Source organism: Hemiscyllium ocellatum, chromosome 8, assembly GCF_020745735.1.
Source record: "Hemiscyllium ocellatum isolate sHemOce1 chromosome 8, sHemOce1.pat.X.cur, whole genome shotgun sequence".
NCBI classification, from domain to species: domain Eukaryota; kingdom Metazoa; phylum Chordata; class Chondrichthyes; order Orectolobiformes; family Hemiscylliidae; genus Hemiscyllium; species Hemiscyllium ocellatum.
The window spans coordinates 73,685,644-73,709,840 of NC_083408.1; the positions used below are offsets into that span (position 1 = coordinate 73,685,644).

Genomic DNA, 24,197 nt, shown 5'->3' on the forward strand with positions numbered 1-24,197 from the left:
GTAGTAATGTTAACATTGAGGACCAACATTGCCTTTGTAATTTGGGTTCAGTTTCATACCAGGGCCAATTTCCATTCATATTACACTCTTTCTACATATTTATTCAGTTTATTTTTCATGTTAATTTAATTCACTGTTAAATGCTATAATTGAGTTGTCTGAAATAGCCATTTACGGAAAAGCATTTTCTATTTTGATAAACCTCTGCTCAAAAAAGAACAACCTAAATATTCAAGTTTTTTTCTAAGTACCTATTTACTGATAAACAAGAGACATGTTATTCAAAATATTTTTTCACTGTATTCTCAACTGCTATTTGTCTTTTTCAGTCAGGCTCTTGAAAATAACTTTTTAAAAATATTTGAAATGTTAGCAAGAAGTTTTTTTATGCATTAGCTAGAGCAACACTGCTAAATTTCAGAAACCCCATTTGAAGGTCAAAATTTTCCCTGTTCAGATTGGGAAACGGACATTGGAGGAGGGAGAGATCGGTTACAACAATGATGTTTGCAGGTGCAGACTGCTAATTGGCTGAAGGGCAGATTGAGCAGCTAATTTGTGAGTGTAGAATGGAGATGGACATTGCGAGGTGTCTGATGGCTGCTGTGATTATTTTTAATGGACAATGTGGCTGCCATTTGACTGAAAGAGTGAATGCACCAGGGATTCAGTAATCTGTGACTTTGCAGATGACACAACACTTGCAAGTATTACTAAGGGAGGATAACTGGATATGGGCAGGCTAGTGGAATTAGTGTGCAGGTGGCAGATGAAACTTAGTGCAAAGGTGAATGAAATCATTCATTTTGGTAGAAAGAATGTGTGCGCGTGTGCATGTGTGGTGGGGGGGGGTGTGGTGGGGGGGAGGGGGGTGTGTGGTGGGGGGAGGTTGGTGATGATGGGGGAGGTGTTGGGGTTGGAGGGAGGGAGGGTGGGGTTTGTGTGCAAGTCATTGAGGATGACAAGCCAAGTTGAGAAAGCAGCTAGTAAAGCTTTAGGGATCCTGGGATTTATATATAGTTGCATAGAGTGCAAAAGTGTAAAATCTGTGTAAGTATTAGTTTGGCTTCATCTGCAGCCTCTTTAATGCCTTTACATCGAGAATGGCACACTATATTCTGATTAGAATTCAAGAGAATGGTCCCAAGTGATAGTGAACTTCAGTTAAATAGATCAGTTCTCTTTTTGGAGAAATGTTGAGAGGAGGTTTGGTAGAGGTACTCAAAATCATGAACCATCTAGACAGAGTAGGTTGGAGCAAAAGAATGTTGCCTTTGGTGGAAGGATTGAGTACCAGAAGACACAAGTTTAAGGTAACATGAGGAAATTTTTTTTATGCCTTGAGGTTTAAGAATCTTGATTGCACTGCTGGAGAGTTGAATAGAGGCAGAGTCAATTAAAGCTTTCAAAAAGGAATTGGACATTGTCTGAAGAGATCATTTTTAGGTTTTAGGAGGAAAGGCATGTTTCCTGTGGAATTAAGTGAGTTGCAGTTGCAGAGAGCTGGCATGTATAAGGGACTGAATCGTCGCTTTCTGTGTTGTATGGATTTAAGAGCTTAAAGAACCTGCTCTGAGTCCTTAATAATCCATGAGAAACACCCAAGAAATATTTCTGAAGGTTTATACTGCCTCTTGTTTTACATTGCATGTCCCAATGTTGTGTCTTTATTTACCCTTTGTGTCGATTTTTTTGCCTAATTAAAATAAGGTTGTACCCCGATTGCTCCGTTTGGTGACTTTTTATGATTTTAAGCAGATTCACATTCTGCCTCTCACACCTACCCCACCCCTGCAAATGTATTGCTTCTGCCTATGTATGTTGAATTGTGACAGGCGTACATCTGTCTATTTATCTATTCTGCCTAAATCCTCTTGCAGTCTTCCCGAATTTTAAGATCAGCAAAATTTGACATCATTTGTGCTGTTGTGCAAGTCATTTGCGTATCTAGAGAACGAGAAAGGTTCCAACACATCCGTGAGGCACGCCTCTAGCACATTTTGGCAGTCTGAGAGCATTAATTTAGTCATTGTTTCGTTGTTTTATCCTTCAGCCATCCCTTTATCCTTGAATATCATTAACTTTAATTTATGCATCGTGTCCCATATGTGGCACTTTATCAAACAGTTTTTGAAAATTCAAATTCAGTGCATTCTTTGTTTTATGCTCTCATTTTTCAAAGAATTCAATGGAAATAATCAAGCATGACATACCATTTACAAATCTGTGTTGACTGTCCTTGATTAGATAATACTTTTTCAAATGTATAGTAATGTTAGCCCTAATGGTTTCCGCTAGTTTTCTTCCTCTGATGTGCAATTAACAGTTTGTAGTTAGGACAGATGGTTTTCTTATTTAAACTTTGTCAAGTAACCTTTGTCACCTTCTCGTGCTTTGGTATGTATATTTTCCTACATAAAAAGAAATGAAAAATATGATTAGAAAGTCTGATGTTTAATTGCTAATATGCTGCGTGGAGCTTGGACTATCTGGGTTTGCTGTCGATTTATCATTTGCCACAATGTTTTGAAATAAGTGTGTCAGTTATTCCTCATTCCTTTTAAGGACCCCTCCTTTCATCTTCGACTTTTAAATATAAAAGCAAAATGATTAAGAATCTCAATTCCATTGAAGATTGCTGCTGACATCCTTCAATAGCTTCACCTTTTCTTTAACTCAGCAATTGTATTTGCCAATATCTTCAAGACACTCTAAGGTCCTGTTTACTAAAATGCATAATGATTGATAGCAGTGAAAAATGTTTAAGGAACAGATGCATGCGTTGCAACAGGGAAAGTAACACCGTTGTGGCTAACAAAATAAATTAAGGATAGTATTAGATCCAGCGAAGAGTCTATGAAGTTGCTAGATACTGTGTGGGGCAGCACAGTGACTCAGTGGTTAACACAGCTGCCTCACAGCGGCAGGGACCTGGGTTTGATTCCATCCTCTGGCAACTGTCTGTGTGGAGTTTGCGCATTCTCCCTGTGTCTGTGTAGGTTTCCTCCGGGTACTCAAATTTCCTCCCACAATCCAAAGATGTGCAGGTTAGATGAATTGCCCATGCTAAATTGCTCAGGAATGTGTAGGTTAGGTGTATTAGTCAGGAGTGAATGTAGAGTAATAGGGTAGCGGAATGGGTTTGGATGGGTTACTCTTTGGAGGGTCGGTGTGGACTTGTTGGGCCAAAGGGCCTGTTTCCACTCTGTAGGGACTCTATTAAAAATTCTATTCTAAAAAATAGTAAACTTGAGGATTGGAAACAATTAAGACTTCAGTAAATGATGACTAAGAGATTTGATGGATTATGAGTGGACAAAATAGAGCATGAGTGTGAATTTGCAAGGAACATAAAGTAGACAGCAAGATCTTCTATGAGTATATAAAGAGGAAAAGGTTAGGGAAATCAATGTCGGCTGCTTATTGTCTGACTGGAGAAAATGGAAATTAGAGAACAATCAATGAACAACTTTAGTTCTCTACAGAAGGAGACACAAATATCTTCCATGGAATGCTAGAAAAGCAAAGGCCTGTTTGGAAGGGGCAATTGAAAGAAATTTGATTTTGTCATAAAAAGATAATACAGGAGAGGTTAGTGAGACTGAAAACTGATGTGAGAATCCTCACTGACTTTTCATTACTTTTATTCTTCCATCAATTTTTAGTTTGGAGCTATGAATTGGGAATTATGAGCTGAAGATAGTCTTTGGACTTTGAGAAAACAGCTCGTGGTAAAAGGAAAAGAACAAATCAACTAAACTTTTGTTTATGGGGCCAGGCCTAGAATTTAACTGCAGACTGTTTCTTGATTAAAAGAGTTCATACAGACATGGGAACACCCGGAAGAGCACTGTATTTAAACAGACAGCAGAAGTTGGCTATTAACGAGGTCAGTACCTGGGAATTGATCTTATATTCAAGCAGATAGCAATGGTAATTGAGGCCCTAGGAAAAGACAGTCAGTTTATCAGGGCAGTACCAGAGTGGTTTTTGTTTTTGGACTATGTATTCTGCGGAGAAGTGTTCTGGGTGATGGTGACACAGCATGAAGCTTTTAAAGCTGTTTACCTAACTTACTTACCAGCTTTTGGAGGTCTGGAGAGTAGAAAGCTAAGTTAGAGGTATTACTATATGTATCTGAGTGAACTGAAAAAAGTGATGCTGATCAACATCTCCAGAAGAGCAACCAAGGAGTTCATATTTGTGCCTATGAAACAATGCATCATGAAAATCATTTAAATAATCTGGCCAGTTTTATTTTACTTATCCCCGACTGTTTGTTTTTCCATTTTTTGTATGAATGGGGGCTGAGAACAAATGTTTTGGGTTTAAAACATTAAAATTAATTATTTTGTTTGTTTTTTTTTCTCTGCTAAAGTTATTGTATTTACCAAATCGTTAAGTTTTTTTTTATTTAAGAAACAAAACTGGTGTCTGAACAAAGTTAGCAGAGGTGGTGGTTCACTGTCGGAAAGGATTTGCCTCAACATTCGCTCCAGACCCCATGAAGTCTCATGGTTTCAGGCTAATGTTTCTGATTATGACATTCAATCCTTCCTTGGCAGGTGAATCAGTGTTCCTCTATGTTGAGCAACACTCTGAAGAAGCACTCAAGGTGGCAAGAGGGTGAAATGCCTTCTGGGTGGGGGATTTCAATGTCCACCACCATGAGTGGCAGTACTACTGCTGGTGGGTCCTAAAGAACATATCTATTTGATTGGGTCCGTGGAAGGTCATGAGGGAACCAACAAGAGGGAAAAAACATACTTGACCTCATTGTACCCACTTTACCGGCTGCAGATGCATCAGTCCATGACAGTACTGAGAAGAAGGACCCCCCATATAGAACTTGTGGAGACAAAGTCCCGGCTTCACGTTGAGAACTATCTCCATTGTGTTGTCTGGCACTATCACTGTGCTAAATGGGACAGACTTTGAACAGATCTAGTAATTCAAGACTGGGCAACCATGAGGCCCTGTGGGCCTTCACCAGCAGCAGAACTGTACTCCAACACAATCTGCAACCTCACGACTCAGCATATTCCCCACTTAACCATTACCATCAAGCCAGGGGATCAAACATGGTTCAATGGAGATTGCAGCAGGGCATGCCAGGAGCTACGCCAGACATGGATAAAGATGAGGTGCCAACCTGGTGAAATTACCAAACAGGACTACTTGCATGCCAAGCAGCATGGGTGACAAGTGATAGGCAGAGCCACCCACAATCAATGAATCAGATCTAAGCCCTGCAGTCTTATCACATTTTTAAAACATTTGCTGATGGGATGAGGGCGCTACTGGCTAGGCCAGCATTTATTGCCCATCTCTAATTGCCCAGAGAGCAGTTAAGAGTCAATCACATTTCTGTGGGTCTGGAGTCACATGTAGGACAGGAAGGCACCTTTTTTCCCCGAAAGAACATTAGTGAGCCAGATGTGTTTCTCCAACAATTAACAATGGATTCCTGGTCATCATTAGATTTTAGTTCCAGATTTTCTTTTATTGAATTCAGATTTTACCATCAGCCATGTTGGGATTCGAATCCAGGTCCCCAGAGCTTGCCTGGGTTAACAGTCCAACAATAACATCGCCTCCCTACAACCAGTTGTGAATGGTGGTGGACAGTTAAACAACTCACTGGAGGAGGAGGCTCCAGAAATATCCCCATCATTTATGATGGAAGAATCCAAATCATCAGGGCAAAAGCATTCACAGCAATCTTTAGCCTGAAATGCCAAGTACTGTAGATGATGCATCTTGGCTGCCTTCAGTGGTGAGCAGGATCACAGATGACAGTCTTCAGCCAACTCGATTAATTCTAGAAATGGATGGAGGCACTTGATACTGTAAAGGCTATGGGCCCTGACAACATTCCAGCAATAGTACTGAAGAGTTGTGCTCCAGAACCTGCTGCTCTCCTTGCCTTGAAATTCTGAAGAAGGGTCACTGGGCCTGAAACATCAACTCTGATTTCTCTCCAAGATGCGCCAGACCTACTGAGTTTTTCTAGCAATTTCTGTTTTTATTTATAAATAAATGGTAATAGTTTTGGGAAATGTTAAAGTCCAGAGGGACCTTCCAGCAGGCTGTGCAGTTTGTTCTCCCTACCAAAGAAAGTCATAGAAGGACCACAGTATAGTTTCACCAGATTGTGATAGGGAATGGCAGATTTGTCACGAAGAGAGACTGGGTCGACAAGATGTGTATTCACTGAGCTTTATAAGAATGAGAGGCAATCTCATTAAAGTGTGGAAAATTCTGACCAAGCTGGATGTACTGGATGCAGAGATGAGACTTTCTCTGGCTGGGTGGTTCAGAACTAGAGATCATGGTCTGAAGATGGTATGCCATTTAGGATTCAAATTTCTCCATTTTGAGAGGGCGGTGCACCTGTAGAATTCTCTAGCAGAGAAGGATGTGAAGGCCAAATCACTGAATATGTTCAAGGAAAAAAAGGTTTCTCGAGACCAAAGATGTCAAGGTATATGGGAAGAAAATGAGAATGTGACATTGAAGCAAGAGATCAGCCATAATCATGTTGAATGAAAAGGTGGGCTGGATGGGATGAATGGCCTATTTTCTCTATTTTATGTTTCTATTCTATATTTGTGCTTTGCCACTTCTCCTGCTTTCCTTCTGTTATACCACTCAAATAAATTGTATTGCACTCTTTAACTTTTAGGTTTTGGTTTGGGCTTTTGGAAGTCCTTTGCTCCTAGTTAGGGTTTTAGGCTGAGCCCTATCCATCACATAGTTAAATGCCTCCCATTCTGATGTTCTGTATTACCTCCAACGTCTATTCCAGTTATTAGATTACTTAGATTATTTACAGTGTGGAAACGGCCCAACAAGTCCACACCGACCCACTGAAGAGCACCCACTCCGACCCATTCCCCTACATTTACCCCTGCACCTAACACTACGGGCAATTTAGCACGGCCAATTCACCTAACCTGCACATTTTTGGACTGTGGGAGGAAATCGGAGGAAACCCACGCAGACACTGGGAGAATGTGCAAACTCCATGCAGTCGCCTGAGGCGGGAATTGAACCTAGGTCTCTGGCGCTGTGAGGCAGCAGTGCTAACCACTGTGCCACCATGCCACCCACATTGTTATTTTTCATCCCATATCATCTCTGTGTATTTTATGTCTGTATTAAAATTGTAAATCTAGTAAGATTACTGGGACTGAAAATATGTTCTACTGTCAGATTATTAGATGCCTATTCTTAAACTCTTTTTTTTCATTTTTACATTCCCTTCCATGTCAAAGACTTCTTTGTGTTCCACATGCCATAACTGCTGTGTCAACCAATACTTCTGTTAAGTTGATTGGTGAAAGGTGCACCATCTTTGATTGATTCACCCAGTGATCATTGTTATATTTCTCCATTTTGCTTACCTCACAAATCCCTTAGCTAAGTGGGCTTTTTGATTGAACGTCCTGCCATTCCAAAAGTGTGGATGAAATATGAAGTTGGAGATGGGAAGTGAGTGTTGTGTTATCAGAGTTGTATTTATAATTATGCCTGGTAGTAGAGATCAAGTGAAAGTCTGATATTTAGAAGTGTAATTTTCAGGCTAATTTTATCTTTCCGTTAGAATGTCAACTGATGAAGACAGAGCGACCAAAATCAAACACATTTATCATCCGGTGTCTCCAGTGGACTACAGTAATAGAAAGAACATTTCATGTTGATAGCCCAGAGGAACGGTATGTTTTATAAAGGATGTGTGTTTATCAGTAACAATGCTGATCAGCTCAGTTAAAACTGCACATTGTTTCTTTACAGCATAGAATTTTAATCACCAGCAAATTCGTTCGTAATACATGTCTAAAATATTCCTTATTTCAGTAGTCAAATAATTTTCAAGGATATTTTTAAAGAAGACAAAAGTCTATTGTAGACTTAGTGTATTATCGGTGCCTTTCAAGAACATGAAGACATTTTCCATGCCCTTGATTGATGTGGGCAATGGCAAGACAGTTGGGAAAATGCAGCAAGAATGGAAAACATGGAATCTTGACTTGAAGAAGAAGTGTCCCTATTTTCCCTATAAGGTTCATTTGGCAAGCTCAGAATCTCACTATTAAGTGGTGACTACTTTTATTACAAAGTATTTGCATCTCCTCATTAGCTCAACTCTCCTCATTTATATTCTACTTCCAATTCTCCTTCCCTGAGGAACTAAATGGTGCAAAATCCCGACATGAAAGAACAGTTACTCGGTGGTATCCACTCATCGCTTACTTCCCTGGATCTCATCTAACTCTATCTTCTTCTCTATGTCTCTGCATACTCTATAGACCTTCTTCACACAAACTAACACTGGCACGTATCACTCTTGCCATGTCATCAGGTCTGATCTCCATCCAACTCTTATACTATCTCAACCTCAGGATTTTATATTGGAGGTCAGGGATGCCAATGACTTGCATTCTTCTCCCAGGTTGTGTAGCATGCAAGAACAAGCACACCTGTACACCTTCACAGGAAACATCTTGTGGCTCTCAGCTTTGTTTGAGAGTGACTGGGAATTGCAGACAGCAAGAAGAATTAATAGCTTGGATGGATGAGCGCCTTTGAATGGACACACTGCATTTAATAGATGTATAGTTCACAAGCCTTGGGAAAATGGATGTGTAGTGACAGAATTAAAGTAAGTGTAAGATAGCAAGGAGAAATTAGTGGCATTTACTCTTGTGGAGATCAAAAGATCATTAGCCTTCTTGCTGCACGGCTGTGTGTTGTATTTCAGCTGGGCCACTGTGTTAACATGGATTGCTGTCTCAGTCCAGGCTACTTGTGTTTCTGGTGTCATGGCCTCCTTTTGCTAATTAGCATGATGCAGTACTGCCCTCCTCTCTGTCAATTACCACCAAGGTCCCAGTCAATGTGCTGAGGATCTTACCTCTCTGGGCCATGTCCTGAATATAGACATTCAACCGTCATAGTCTGATCAAGCAGTTCCTTGCTTACAGCATCTTAGGTGGTGTACAGTTGGGGGTGACAGTAACATTAACACTGGGAGGCCCTAGCAGTGATCAGTATTTCTATCTCTCTAGTCATGTGATTCCAATAAAAAGATGCATACGATCCAAATGCATAATTAATAATGTGAAAAACTGAAGATTGGGTGAAAAATGTCATTGTCAGCCATCACAATCCGGACTACATGAATCTCACTTGCTAAACGGTTTGTTGTGTTGTGGATCAGACCAAACCTCCTGTTAAATATATCAAGTAGATAGCCTAGACCCTAACTTTTAATTCAATTGGTTATGCTACTCGGCTTTAAGCAAAACACACTTTATTTTAACTGTAGGATAAGAATACAACAGAAGAAAGAAGAATTGGAATAACTTAACTCTATTGGAAAACTTAACAGAATAATATGTTATCTAGCTGCTAAACAGCAATTATTCCAATATAGTAACATCCCATAAACACACCCTTGGTAAAGGCAAACTCGGTAAAGTAGATTGTCTCACATGTGATCTGGCATCAGAAAAAACCCAAACCTTTAGCTGTAACAGAGAAAGAGGGAGATGGAGAGAGAGGCAGCTTCCATAGCCAACTTCAAAACCCCAACAACTGCTGAAAGCCAAACTAAAACCCTGGTTCTGTGGGAAGCTGACTCCACCCATACATGCTGCTTCTTATGTTTCACCTTTTTAAAAAAAAATCAAAGGCCTTTTAAGCTATTTACCTTATTTGCTTGGATTGGACTGCTCAGTGTTTCTGTCTCAATGTCTCTTCATTTTCAAAAGAAGAGGACAAAATACACCCTTTAATGCCATAGTATTGTCGCTGTTGATAATGGGAGAATTCCATCTTGTTTAATTTTTGGTGCCTTTACTTTCTTGATGAGGGTTTTCTATCTAAGGAACATGCATTTAGTCTTCATTTACATAATGATGAGATTATAAAGAAGGATTTGAAATATTAAACCAAACCAAAAAGGCTTGAGATTTAGCAGTCATGTTCTAAGTGTTTGAAATGACAAACCAAAAACTTGTAATGTGAAAAACTATTACCAGGGAAATAAATAGGACAGTTTCAAGAATATTTTTCACAAATTTATTAGAAAAGTGGAATATGTGCTATTTGTTTATTAAGGTAGAGTCTAACTTGGATAAGATTAATTAACCAGGTTTATGGTAAAAATAATATATAAAAGAATATGGAAAAGAGCAAGAAATTTCATTTGAAATGCCAGTACTTGAATGAGTATGATGGGCTAAATGGACATTTACGTTATAATTTTCATGACTCCATGCCTATTCAAATTTTCTAACCATTGACTTCTACCATTTAACTTTATGCATTTGTCCTCTGCTGTACTGTTGAAATGATCAGTTACAGTTCTTGAGTTATATGCTCTATGTTCTGTTAACAATGTGATGTAGGCACTTAAAAAGAGGAAAAGTGAAAAATCAAGCGACATACAATGTGATTCTAAAGGCTGATATTTTAATCCTTTATGTGTTGCAAGCGGGTGATTGTGTTTTTGTTTGTTCCCCCAGTAACTGTTGCTGTTAGTGACATTTGTAGCGAGATCCCCTACAGGGAGAACTCTTTGAAATATGGGCAGTCAGCCACAGAGTTAGATAAAGGGAGAGTAGCTGAGCCCAGCATTCACTGTAATAGTTTCTATCACAGGAAAGAATACTGGGTGCCTTCCCTGATCCTGCTTAGCCATTTTACCCCTTTTGGAAAATAGTTCACATCGAAAATTAGAGTATTTTGGAAAAGCAAGAAAAGCTTATTGTTATTGTTTTAGAAATGATAAAATTCGAGGAACAAAAGAAAGGATAATAAAGGCGAATAGTGACAACTGACAAAGAAAAATAACATAATGAAGTGAACTTAAGTACAAGTAAGGGAAAAGTGAGGAAAATAAGGAAAATACGAAAAATAATACCATAAGACGGAGGAGCAGAAATTAGGCCATTCAGCCCATCAAGTCTACTCCACCATTCAATCATGGCAGATCAGTTTTACAACTCCATTCTCCCACTTTCTCCCCACAACCCTTGATTCCCTTCATACTCAAGAACCCATCTATCTCAGTCTTAAATATACTCAATGATCTGACCTCCACTGCTTTCTGTGGCAATGAATTCCGCAGATTCACCACTCTGAGGCTGAAGAGGTTTTCCTTATCCTTATAAAAGGTCTTCCCTTTACTCTAAAGGCTGTGCCCTTGGATCCTAGTCTCTCCTAATAATGGAAACATATTCCCAACATCTACTTTGTCCAGACCATTCAGTATTCCGTATGTTTCAATTAGATTCCCCCCTCATCCTTCGAAACTCCATGGAGTATCGACCCAGAGTCCTCCAACATTCCTCATATGTTAAGCTTTTCATTCCTGGGACCATTCTGGTGAACCCACTCCAGGGCCAGTACATCCTTCCTGAGATATGGGGCCCAAAACTGCACACAATACTCTGAATGTGGTCTGACCTTATAGAGCCTCAGAAGTACATCCCTGCTTTTATATTCAAGTTATCTCAAAATAAACACTATCATTGCATTTGCCTTCCTACCTACTAACTTAGCCTGCAAGTTTACTTTGAGACAATCCAGGACTATAACTCCCAAGTCTCTTTGCATGTCAGACTTCTGAATTTTCTCCTCATTTAAAAAATAGTCCATGCCTTTATTCTTCCCACCAACGTGCATGGCCTCACACTTTCCCACGTTGTGCTCCATCTGCTACTTCTTTGCCCACTCTCCTAACCTGTCCAAATCCTTCTGCAGCCTCCCTGCCTCCTCAATGCTACCTGTCCCTCCACCTATCTTTGTACCATCTGCAAACGTGGCCAGAATGCCCTCAGTTCCTTCATCTAGATCATTGATGTTATAAAATGAAAAGTTTGTGATCCCAACACGGAACCTTGCAGAACATCACTTGTCACTGGCTGCCATCCTGAGAAAGATCCTTTTATCCCCACTCTGTTTTCTGCCAGTTAGCCAAGCTTCTATCCATGCTAGCACCTTGCCTCTAACACCACGGGCCCTTATCTTGCTTAAAAACCTCCTGTGCTGCACCTTGTCAAAGGCCTTCTTGAAGTCCAGGTAGAAAACATCCATTGGCTCTCCTTGGTCTAACCTGCTTGTTACTTCCTCAAAGAATTCTAGCAGACTTGTCAGGCATGACCTCCCCTTGATGAAACCATATTTCTTTGTCCTATTTTACCATACACTTCCAAGTATTCAGAAATCTCATCCTTCACAATGGACTCCAGGATCTTACCCACGACCAAGGGTAGGCTAATCGGTCTGTAAATATAGTAACAAATCACTGTAGATGCTGGAATCTGTACTGAAGACAACAAATGCTGGAGATCACAGCAAGCCAGATAGCTTCTCATTCTAGCGTGACTGAAGACCAAATGCAGGTGCATTTTCCTTAGATCTAAAACTCTAAAGAGAGCAAACTAACATTTCAAGTTTAGATGACTCTTCGTCAGAGTTGAAGTGTGGAGGGGACAGTATTTATGCTATAATCTGGTTTGGGATGGTACTGGGGACAGTGGGTGTAGGGTGCTGGTGATGAAAATATATTGATATTTCGGCTCAAGCCTGTGAGAATGGCAGAACAATAGCGTGTCTCCTGCCAGACTTGAAAGGATAGTAAGTGGGAAGTGGGGAGGGGAGGACATGATAACAAGTTAAAAGAAAGGGAGGAAATGTTCCCAGTTTGAAGGTGTTGAACAGAATATTAAGTGCAGAAGGTTGCAAAGTGCCTAGTCTGAAGATGAGGTGCTGTTCCTCCAATTTGCGCTGTGATTCACAAGAACTGTGATTCACTTAAGCTGAACTGTCAACATCTTTTCTTCACTGGCATCTCTGCACCCAGTGTCAACACCCCCCAACGCAACCCCCACTCTCCAAACCATAGCATGAATGCTGTCCCCTCCACACTTTGAGTCTAGATGACACTTCATCAGAACTGACAATGTTAGCTTGTTCTCTCCCTGTCGATACTGTCTGAGCCAATGTGATCTCCAGCATTAGTTGTCTTAAAAATAAGAAACATGTTCATTTTCTTGCCAGAGTCCATCAGGGGATTGATGTTTTGTTTTACTTTGGATTTAAGACAGTTTTGTGTGCAGCAAACTTGCACAAGCAGTAGTATGACAATAACCAAGTTATTTGTTTTGTGATGTTAGCTGTTTCATACAGTGGATCATCTATGTATAGAAGGAGCTGCCAGAGGAAATGGTGGAGATGGGTATAATTGCAACTTTTAAAAGGTGTCTGGATGGGTATATGATTAGGAAGGGTTTAGAGAGATATAGGCCAAATGCTGGCAAAAGTGATTTAGGTTAATTTAGGATATCTGGTTGGCATGGTTGAGTTGGACTGAAAAGTCTGTTTGCGTGCAGTATGACTCTATGTCTCTAATTCAGAGATTAATGAAGGTCTGGACTCTGATTAACTTGTCAGCTTTACTTCAGCATAATCCATGGGATCTTTTATGTCTACCTCAGTAGATAAACAGCACCTCAGTTGAACGTCTCATCCAAATTCTGGCACCCCTGATAGTCCAGTGCTCTCTCGGCATTCTGCTGGAGTGTCAGTCTATATTTTTGTTTTGTGCTGAAGTACAGGAAGTGGATATGTAGCATCTGCAGTTAGTTAAATCTATAAATCCAAGCTCACATTGATGACTATGTTGAATAAACTATTAACTGAGACCTTCCAAAGCTCTGATCACTGCTTTCCAGAAGCACAAGGGTAGCAGATACATGCGAACCTTGCCTCCTGCAAGTTCCTCTCCAAGCCACTCACCATCCTGACATGGAAATATATCACTGTTCCTTCACTGTCGCTGGGTCATAATCCTTGAACTTGCTTCCAAACAGCATTATTCGTCAACTTTCACCAAATGGACTGCAGTGATTCAAGAAGCACCTAAGATTAAGCAATAAATGCTAGCTCAGCACACATCCATGAGTGAGATTTTAGAAAAAGTACCTATTGTCAATGGCGCGGTAAAGTAGGGATCCATTTTTTTTAAAGGACTTTTACCTGCCACCCATTAGTAACTGGTTGTGGAAAATTAAGATAACTTGTGAACTGAAAACAATACAAAGTAACTTCACATTTGAGTGGTCAGATCAGTTTTCCTTCTTGTGAATCCAAAGAAAGTGATAGGACCAGATGGAGTACTAGGCCATGCACTCAGAGCATGCACAGATCAACTAGCAGAGGTCTTCTCAGACATCTTCAACCTCTCCCTGCAGCAGGCCACTGTCCCTGCCTGTTTCAAGAGGGTCAACATCATCCCTGTGCCTAAGAAGGCTCATGCAGCATGTCTCAATGACTACTGTCCAGTGGTCCTAACACTGGTGCTTTGAAGGGCTGGTCATGGCATTAATCAACTCCAGCCTCCCCACTACTCTTGATTCACTCCAATTTGCCTATCAGACCAACAGATCCACCTCAGATGCCATTTCACTTGCCCTTTACTCCCTAGAACATCTTGACACCAAGAACAGCTATGTAAAAATCCTACTCATTGACTACAGTTCAGCCTTCAACTCTATTATCCCCTCACGACTGATTACTGGACTTAGTGATCTCGTACTAAGCCCCACTCTCTGCAACTGGATTCACAGTTTCCTGACCGACAGGCCACAATCAGTGACGACTGGGGACAATGTTTCATCCTCACTAACACTCAACACTGGAGCCCCCAGGGGTGCATACTCCGCTCCCCTATTGTACTCACTGTATACCCATGACTGCATCACCAAATACCAGACTAATGCCATTTACAAGTTCACTGATGACGCCACCATAGTCGGTCGAATCTCAGATGGCTACAAAACAGACTACAGACGGGAGGTGGAAGACCTGGAAAAATGGTGCACTGAGAACAACCTAGCTATGCCGGCAAAACCAAAGAACTCATTGTTGACGTTCGGCGAGATGTTACTCAACATCACAGCACAGAGGTGGAACGAGTGGAGAGTGTCAAGCTCCTGGGAGTGGTCATCCACAGCAAGCTTCTTCTTGTGGATAGACTGGTTACAAAGGACCAACAATATCTCTTTTTTTTTCCTCAGGCAGCTGAGAAAATTTGGCATGGCGGTGAATACCCTAGCCAACTTTTATAGGTGTTCCACTGAGAGCATTCTGTCTGGACGTATGACCACCTAATATGGCAACTGTACCATTCAAGATTGGAGACGGTTACAGAGAGTGGTGAACTCTGCCTGGACAATCACAAAGGCTAACCTCCCATCTATAGAGCCCATCTACCAGGCCCACTGTCGAAGATAGGCCACCAGTGTTCTGAAAGATCTATCTCACCCTGGCAATGTTTTTCTACAACCTTTACCATCGGGGAGAAGGTACAGAAGCCTGAATACATCCACCGGCCAGTTTTGCAACAATTTACACCCTACTGGTGTTAGAATACCGAATGGACTCTCAAACTCTTAACATTCGCCTGTACTTGTGTTTTTGTTTGTGCCGCTGTTTACCTATTATTTACCAACTATACTACTAAACTATGTGATCTGCCTATATTGCTCACAAGACTAAGCTTTTCACGGTGCCTCAGTACACATGACAATAAATTCAATTCAATTCAATTTGAAAACCTGTTTCAATTGGGGGAAAATCAAGTGACTGATAAAATTGCATTGTTTAATTGCTTATCATTTTATCTGTAATTATAAGATGAAGCTTTGAACAGTTTAATAAAAATATCTCTTAAAAATATGTTGTACAAAAAAATTATTAAATGTATCACAGAAACATTAGTTTTGGGATGTTTCAAAAGTAATTTATCTTGTATGCAAGATGAGATTTAGAATGATTAATTGTTTTTAGTTACATTCTTACAGGGAAGAATGGACAAAAGCCATCCAAACAGTAGCAGATCGTCTTAAGCAAGAGGATGACATCATGGACTACCATCTACAGTCACCTACTGATCACTCATGGACTGATGCCATAGAAATTTCTCGCACTAGACCAAAAGACAAAGTGGTAGGATGTCTTAATTGCATATACGCAAACACCAAATATATTATAACTTGCATTATTTCGCGGAATGACATTTTTGATTATATTGGAATAGTCCCCCATAGATTAGAAAATACTGTTGTTGCTAACTGCTGATAATTACTGAAAGCATTACTAAGATATAATACCATAATTGTAACAAACGAATTAAAATAGACCAAGAAATACACTTAAATAAATTAAACACCCATCTAGTTTCTCACGAGTTAATTTGTAAGCTTTTGTGAATGTGTGAGGTGAGAGAAATAAAGGTTAATATTTTGTTTGAGATTTTGTAACTTAAAGATACCTTTGGATTTATACAGCCCCTTTCACGCCCTTAGACTGCTTCGGTATGCCATAGAGCTGATCAGTGTACATTTTGGAAGTGCGCTTCCTGTTGTTGCCAATTTGCGTGCAGCAATATCAGACGGAAGTGTTGGTTACCATAATGGGAAGAGTGTTCCCTTCCTTTTCTTCAAAATACCAGTGGGGCAGATGCACGAAGGCTTTAAATCTCAGGTTTCACACTTGCATCACCATTACGCAACTTCTTTTATTGATTTTCTTCGATCTCTTTGATGCTTGATGGGCAGAATCACTAAAACTTCTGTAACTGATTGTATACTTTCCCCCAAAACCATTCTTCTCATTTCTCACTAACACAACTTAACATCCATCCACTGAGTGAGTTTCAGTATCACCAGCACTGGCAGAGCTGGCTGAGTCCTTGTGGATGTGTTTGTCTGACTAGGTCTGTGGCAGGTGGGTGAATAAACTTACTTACATTCAACTTTTGTTTTCACCAAATTCATCTGTTGCAGATGCATTTGTTGATTACATTATTGGTAGAAATGACTATTGAAAAGTCCTTTTGGGGATGGGATCCTTTCTGCACGCTCCATGTTGTGTGGCACTGCCACTGTACAAAATTCTTATGGATTTAATACAAGCATCACAACTGGGCATCACTGAGGGGCTATGGGCCATGAGCAAGAGTAAAATTATATTTACTCAAGCTGTAATTTCATGGCCTGATATATCTCTCAATCTACATTATTATCCAAGCAGAGGATCAACCTTGGTCCAATGGGAAGTGCAAAAGAAAAAAATGGGAGCTGCATAAAATATACCTAAAAGTGAGGTGATAATCTGGTCAAGCTACAACACAGGATTCAAATCATAGGACAAATGTGCAATGGGGCCCAGGTCTTTGGCATAGAGCTTGTCCCTGTTGCACAGAAGGGAAGGAGGGAAAGGAGGAGAGTGTTAGTCATTGAGGACTTGATAGTTACAGGCTCAGATAGAAGGTTTGTAGGGAATGAACGAGACTCACGGTTGGTATGTTGCCTCCCAGGTGCCAGGGTCCGTGATGTCTCTGATCGTATCTTTGGGGTCGTGAAGGGAGAGGGTGACTAGCTTCGAGTCGTTGTCTATGTAGGTACCAACGACATAGATAGAAAGAGGGATAGGGATGTAAGGCAGGATTTCAGGGAGCTAGGGTGGAAGCTAAAGGCTAGAACAAACAGAGTTGTTATATCTGGTTTGTTGCCTGTGCCATGTGATAGCGAGGCAAGGAATAGGGAGAGATATCAGCTGAACACTTGGCTGCAAGGATGGTGCAGGAGGGAGGGTTTAGGTTCTTGGATAATTGGGGCTCGTTCTGGGGAAGGTGGGACCTGTACAAACAGGACGGTCTTCACTTGAACCGGAGGGGTACTAATATCCTGGGTGGGAAATTTGCTCTTGCTATTCAGGTGGGTTTAAACTAGTTCAACAGGGAGAATGGAAACCTGAGGTGTTGTTGCAGTGCACAGGAGGATGAGAGGGACAGGATTTCAGGGTCACAGGTACGTGCTGGCAGACAGCAAACTGGTTTGAAGTGTGTCTACTTCAACGCCATAAGTATCCGAAATAAGGTAGGTGAACTTGCAGCATGGATAGGTACCTGGGACTTCGATGTTGTGGCCATTTCGGAGACATGGATAGAGCAGGGTGAGGAATGATGTTTCAGGTTCCAGGATTTAGATCTTTCATTAAGAACAGACAAGGCGGTAAAAGAGGAGGAGGTGTGGCTGAGAGAACTTTTGATGAGAACTTGTGTACTGAGGTAGTGTGGGCTGAGGTTAGAAACAAAAGAGGAGAGGTCACACTGCTTGCAGTTTTTTATAGGCCTCTGCAGAGTTCCAGGAAGGTGGAAGAGAGAATTAGCAAAATTATTTTGGGTAGGAGTGAAATGAACAGAGTGGTCACTATGGGGGACTTTTAACTTCCCCAACATTGACTGTAAATACTATAACTCTAGTACGTCGGATGGATCAGTTTTTGTCCAATGCGTACAGGAGGGTTTCCTGACACAGTATGTCGAAGGGTCGACAAAAGGGGAGGCCACACTGGATCTGGTACTTGGTAATGAACCAGGCCAGGTGTTTGATTTAGTTGTAGGTGAGCACTTTGGAGACAGTGACCATAATTCAATTACGAGTAAAAAGTGAGGTCTGCAGATGCTGGAGATCAGAGCTGAAAATGTGTTGCTGGTTAAAGCACAGCAGGTTAGGCAGCATCCAAGGAACAGGAAATTCGACGTTTCGGGCCAGAGCCCTTCATCAGGAATCCATTCCTGATGAAGGGCTCTGGCCCGAAATATCGAATTTCCTGTTCCTTGGATGCTGCATAACCTGCTGTGCTTTAACCAGCAACACATTTTCAGCATAATTCAATGACGTTTAGTTTAGCAATGGAAAGGGATAGGTACATGCCACAGGTCATGAGTTATCGACGGGGCAAGGGCAATTATAATGCGATTAGGCAAGAATAAGGATGCATAGAATAGGGTAGCAAAATGCAGGGGATGCAGACAATGGAAATGTGGAGCTGGTTTAAGGAACAGATATTGCGTTTCTTTGATAGGTATGTCCCTCTCAGGTAGGGAGGAAGTGATAAGGTAAGGGAACCGTGGTTTACGACAGAAATTGCATCTCTTGTTATGAAGAAGAAGGAGGCTTATGTGTTGATCAGGCAAGATGGTACAGATGAGGCGATGGAGAGTTACAGATCAGCTAGGAAATAGAGTTAAAGAGAGAGAGTTAAGAAGAGCAAAGAGAGGACACGAGCAGTCTTTAGCAAATAGAATAAAGGAGAACTCTAAAGCTTTCTATAGGTATGTGAGGAATAAAAGGATGATTAGGGTAGGAATAGGGCCTGTCAAAGACAGAAGTGGGAAGTTGAGTGTAGAGATCGGAGAGGTGCTAAATGAACATTTTTCATTGGTTTTCACTCAGGAAAAGTAGAATATTGTAGAGGAGAAGAATGAGATATTAGACTAGAAAGGATTGTGGTTAGTTATGAACAGGTGTTATCAATTCTAGAAGGAGTGAAAGTAGAAAAGTCCCCTTGGTTGGATGGGATTTATCCAAGGATTCTCTGCGAAGCTAGGGAGGAGATAGCAGACCCTTTGGCTTTGATATTTGATTCATCATTGTCTTCAGGTTTGGTACCAGAGGACTGGAGGATTGCAGATGTTGTGCCCTTGTTCAAGAAGGGCAGTAGAGATGACCCAGTGAGCCTTACTTCTGTTGTAGGAAAGGTTTTGGAAAGGATTATAAGAGATAAGATTTATAATCATGTAGTAAACAACAAATTAATTGCAGATCGTCAACATGGTTTCGTCAAGGGCAGGTCGTGTCTCACAAACCTCATTGAGTTTTTTGAAGGTGACCGAGCATGTAGATGAGGATAGGGCAGTTGATGTGGTATACATGGACTTCAGTAAAGCCTTTGATAAGGTTCCACATGATAAGCTGATGGAGAAAATGCAGGGGCATGGAATTGTGGGTGATTTAACAGTTTGGATTAGAAACTGGCTTTCTGAAAGAAGGCAGTGAGTGGTGGTTGATGGAAAATATTCAGTCTGGAGTCTGGTTACTAGTGGTGTGCCACAAGGATCTGTTTTGGACCACTGCAGTTTGTCATTTTTATAACTGACTTAGATGCAGACATAGGTGATGGATTAGTAAATTTGCAGACAACACTAAAGTCGGTGGAGTAGTGGACAGTTTGGAAGAATGTTACAGGTTGCAGGGGGACTTGGATACACTGCAGAATTGGGCTGAGAGGTGGCAAATGGAGATCAATGCAGCTAAATGTGAGGTGATGTACTTTGGGAAGAATAACAGGAAGGCAGAGTACTGGGTCAATGGAAAGATTCTTGTCATGTGAATGTGCAGAGGGATCTTGGAGACCATGTACATAGATCCCTAAAAGTTGCCACCCAGGTTGACAGTGCTGTTGAGAAGGCTTACAGTGTGTTAGGTTTCATTCGTAGAGGGATTGAGTTCTGGAGCCGCAATATCATGCTGCAACTACACAAAACGCTAGTGCGACCACACTTAGAATATTGTGTACAGTTCTGGTCCCCATATTTCGGGAAGGATGTGGAAGCATTGGAAAGATGCAGAGGAGATTTACCAGGATGTTGCCTGGTCTGGAGGGAAGGTTTTATGAGGAAAGGCTCTTGGGATGTCATGTTGCAGCTGTACAGGATACTGGTTAGGCCACTGTTGGAATATTGCGTGAAATTCTGGTCTCCTTCCTATCAGAAAGATGTTGTGAAACTTGAAAGGGTTCAGAAAAGATTTACAAAGATGTTGCCATGGTTGGAAGATTTGAGCTAGGTGGAGAGGCTGAACAGGCTGGGGTTATTTTCCCTGGAGCATCGGAGGCTGAGGGGTGACCTTATAGAGGTTTACAAAATTATTAGGGGCATGGATAGGATAAATAGGCAAAGTCTTTTCCTTGGGATAGGAGAGTCCAGAACTAGAGGGCATAGGTTTAGGGTGAGAGGGGAAAGGTATAAAAGAGACATAAGTGGCAACTTTTTCACACAGAGGATGGTGCGTATGTGGAATGAGCTGCCAGAGGAAATGGTGGAGGCTGGTACAATTGCAACATTTAAAAAGTAATTTGGATGGGTATATGAATAGGAAGGGTTTGGAAGGATGTGGGCTGTGTGCTGGCAGGATGGACTAGATTGGATTGGGATATCTGGTTGGCATGAACGGGTTGGACCGAAGGGTCTGTTTCCATGCTGTACATCTCTATGATTCTATGACTTGAACCTGTTCTCATTGGCAAGAAGGCTAAGAGGGGATTTGATAGAGACACATAAGATGATCAGAGGATTAGATAGGGTAGACAGTGAAAGTCTTTTTCCTAGGATGATTACTTCAGCTTGTACGAGGGGGCATAACTACAAATTGAGGAGTGATAGATTTAAAACAGACGTCAGAGGCAGGTTTATTATGCAGAAAGTGGTAAGGGCGTGGAATGCATTACCTGTTAATGTAGTCAACTCAGCCACATTAGGGCGATTTAAACAATCCTTACATAAGCACAAGGATAATGATGGGATAGTGTAGGGGGAACGAGCTGAAAATAGTTCACAGGTCGGCGCAACATCGAGGGCCGAAGGGCCTGTTCTGGTCTGTGTTGTTCTATGTTCTAAAAGTACTGCAACCATTCTATAATGTCCATGCTGGTTATCTGCATTAACAACTCACTCACTCCCCCTCTCACCTGCCTCTTCTAAGCAGTCTGACAAAACATACACAATTCCATTCTGAAAGTCTGCATTAAATTTGCCTGAACCACATTCTCATTGGGAAATGCATTTCACATAAAACAGCTTTTCTTTTTATGTCACAATTGCTTCTTTTTCACAATTGGCAACCACAATGATTTGATTAAATCTGCTCCTTCATCTGGTCACTAACTAAAACAAATTCATTTATATTTGCTCTGATTGTCCCACCTCCCCACTCCTATAATTCTGAACACCTCCAATACGCTTCCTTTTGCAAAGGAGAATAACTCCAGTGACTCTAATCTATCCATTTAACTGAAGTTCCTCAACTCTCCAACCCATTGCCTGAATCTTTCTTGTACCTTCTTGAATGCATTTACACCTCTAATACTTGCAAACTAAATAGTAAAAACAATATGTTACAGACAGAGCTGAATAATTCCATCAACCAATGGATATGCTCAAATCTCTGCAATCTGCCACATCTAGTTGTAAAGTAACTAACTGGAGGAGGAGGTGCATCATTTATCGTTATTCTCAGTGATGGGGGAGTCCAGCACATCAGTGCAAAAGATGGTTGCAAATGCTTCAGCCTATCTTCAAACAGAACAGCTGAGTAAATGATCTATTTCGAACAAAAGCCACGAGCATACTGATACCAGGCTTCAATCTTTTCAGTCCATCCCATGTGATATCAAAAAAAGTCTGAAGGGCCTAGATACTGCATAGTCTATGGAATTCAACAAGATTTCGACAACAGTACTGAAGACCTAGGCTTTGGAACTTGCCAAATCCTTCACCAAGCTGTTCCAGTACAGCTATAACACCAACGTTTACCCAGCAATGTGAAAAATTGCTCAGGTGTATTCTGCACAGAAAAAGCGGGTCAAATCCACCCCAGCCAATTACCACCCCATCATTCTTCGCCAAAGATGGAAGGAGTTTTCAGCAGTGCTATTGAGCAGCACCTGCTTAGCAATAAGCTGCTCACGGACACTTGGTTTAAATTCCAGCAGGTTCACTCAGCCCCTGACCTTGTTACAGTTTTGGATCAAACATGGACAAGAGAGCTGAATTCCAGAGGTGAGGTAAGAATGACAGCCCTTGACATCAGGGATGCATTGTGGCATCAAGAAACCCTCGCAAAATGAGAGCTAGTGGGAACTGGGGGTAGCTTTAGGGTTATATGTAGCCTAAGAGCATAAGATATAGGTGCAAAATTAGGCCATTTGGCTCATTGAGTCTGTTCTGCCATTTGATCTTGGCTGATATGTTTCTCAGCCCCATTACCCTGCCTTCTCCCCGTAACCTTGATCTCCTTGCTAATCAAGAATCTATCTATTTCTCTCAAGTACATTCAGAGACTTGAGTTCCACAAATTATCCCTCTCTGGCTGATGAAATCCCTACTCACCAGCGCTCCCTCTAATTTTCTTTCCAGCTTCTCAGGCCACTGAGTTCTTTTTGTAATGAAAGAAAAAAAAAATCATCATTTTATTCATGATTATTGGACTGAATTTTGAGATTTTTGTCCTGGAGCTCCATTTATTTATTGGAAGCACTTACAAAATCTTCAAGAACTGGAAGTCAGTGCTGCGAAAGGCATGTGGAGAACTTCAGAGTGCAGCTTAGAGGGAACATTGCCTCGCACATAAGGAGGTAGTTGTGGTTGTTGAAGGTCAGTCATCTCAGCTCCAGGTTATTTGTGGAGGAGTTCTTCTGAATGGTGTCTGGTCCCAACAGTATTCAGCTGCTTCATCAATGATTTGTCCTTCTATCATGAGGTCAGAATTGTTCACTGATGCCTGCACAATGTTCAGCACTATTTGGTGACTCCTCAGATACTGAAGTGATCTAGGTTCATACATGGTAAGCCTTGGACAATATCCATACTTGGGCTGTCAGGGGGCAAGTAACATTTGTGTTGCAGAAGTGCCAGACAATGACTATCTCCAGCAAGAGAAAATTTAATCATTGCTCCTCAACTTTCAGTGGCATTATCATTGTCAATTCTAGGGATTAAACATTGCTAAAAGTAGACAAGATTTGAAACTTGTCATCTTTCAGTCATCGAAACTACAATGGAAGAAACAGACTTTAACGAAAGGCCTTCATCAGAGCCTGATCAAGGGCTCTGGCCCGAAACGTTGATTTTCCTGCTCCTTGGATGCTGCCTGACCTGCTGTGCTTTTCCAGCAGCAAACTCTCGACTCTGATCTCCAGCATCTGCTGACCTCACTTTCTCCTAGTTGAACAAAGGGCTGCCATTTTATGCAGTGTGAGCAGAGGGTGCTGATTGACTGAGCCATCAGTGGCATGGAGTTGCAGCAGATCACCAATGATGGCCCAACCAATCAACCAACACTCTCTTCTTGTGGCTGTCAAGTGACTAGTGTCACTAATGCCCTACAGGGATCTGTATTGGGGCCTCAATTATCCACAATATCTGTTTATGACTTGGATAATGGCATCAAATGCCAAATATCCAAATTTGCCGATGACACAAAATTGGGCAGCATTGAAGACTCTGGTGACTACAGTATAAAATTATAACAGGATATTGATAGATTAGATGAATGGGA

General features: G+C 41.2%; 1 protein-coding gene across 2 annotated transcripts in view; it reads left to right on the top strand.

Moving 5' to 3' along the window:
* LOC132818315 (RAC-alpha serine/threonine-protein kinase) overlaps nucleotides 1-24,197 on the top strand; it is a 152,141-nt gene that overhangs the window by 100,902 nt on the left and 27,042 nt on the right. For both annotated transcript variants that reach the window (XM_060829202.1, XM_060829203.1), the window contains exons 5-6: nucleotides 7,607-7,718; nucleotides 15,876-16,020. In XM_060829202.1, the coding sequence (XP_060685185.1) occupies nucleotides 7,607-7,718; nucleotides 15,876-16,020 (257 nt within the window). The remainder of the gene's footprint in view (nucleotides 1-7,606; nucleotides 7,719-15,875; nucleotides 16,021-24,197) is intronic.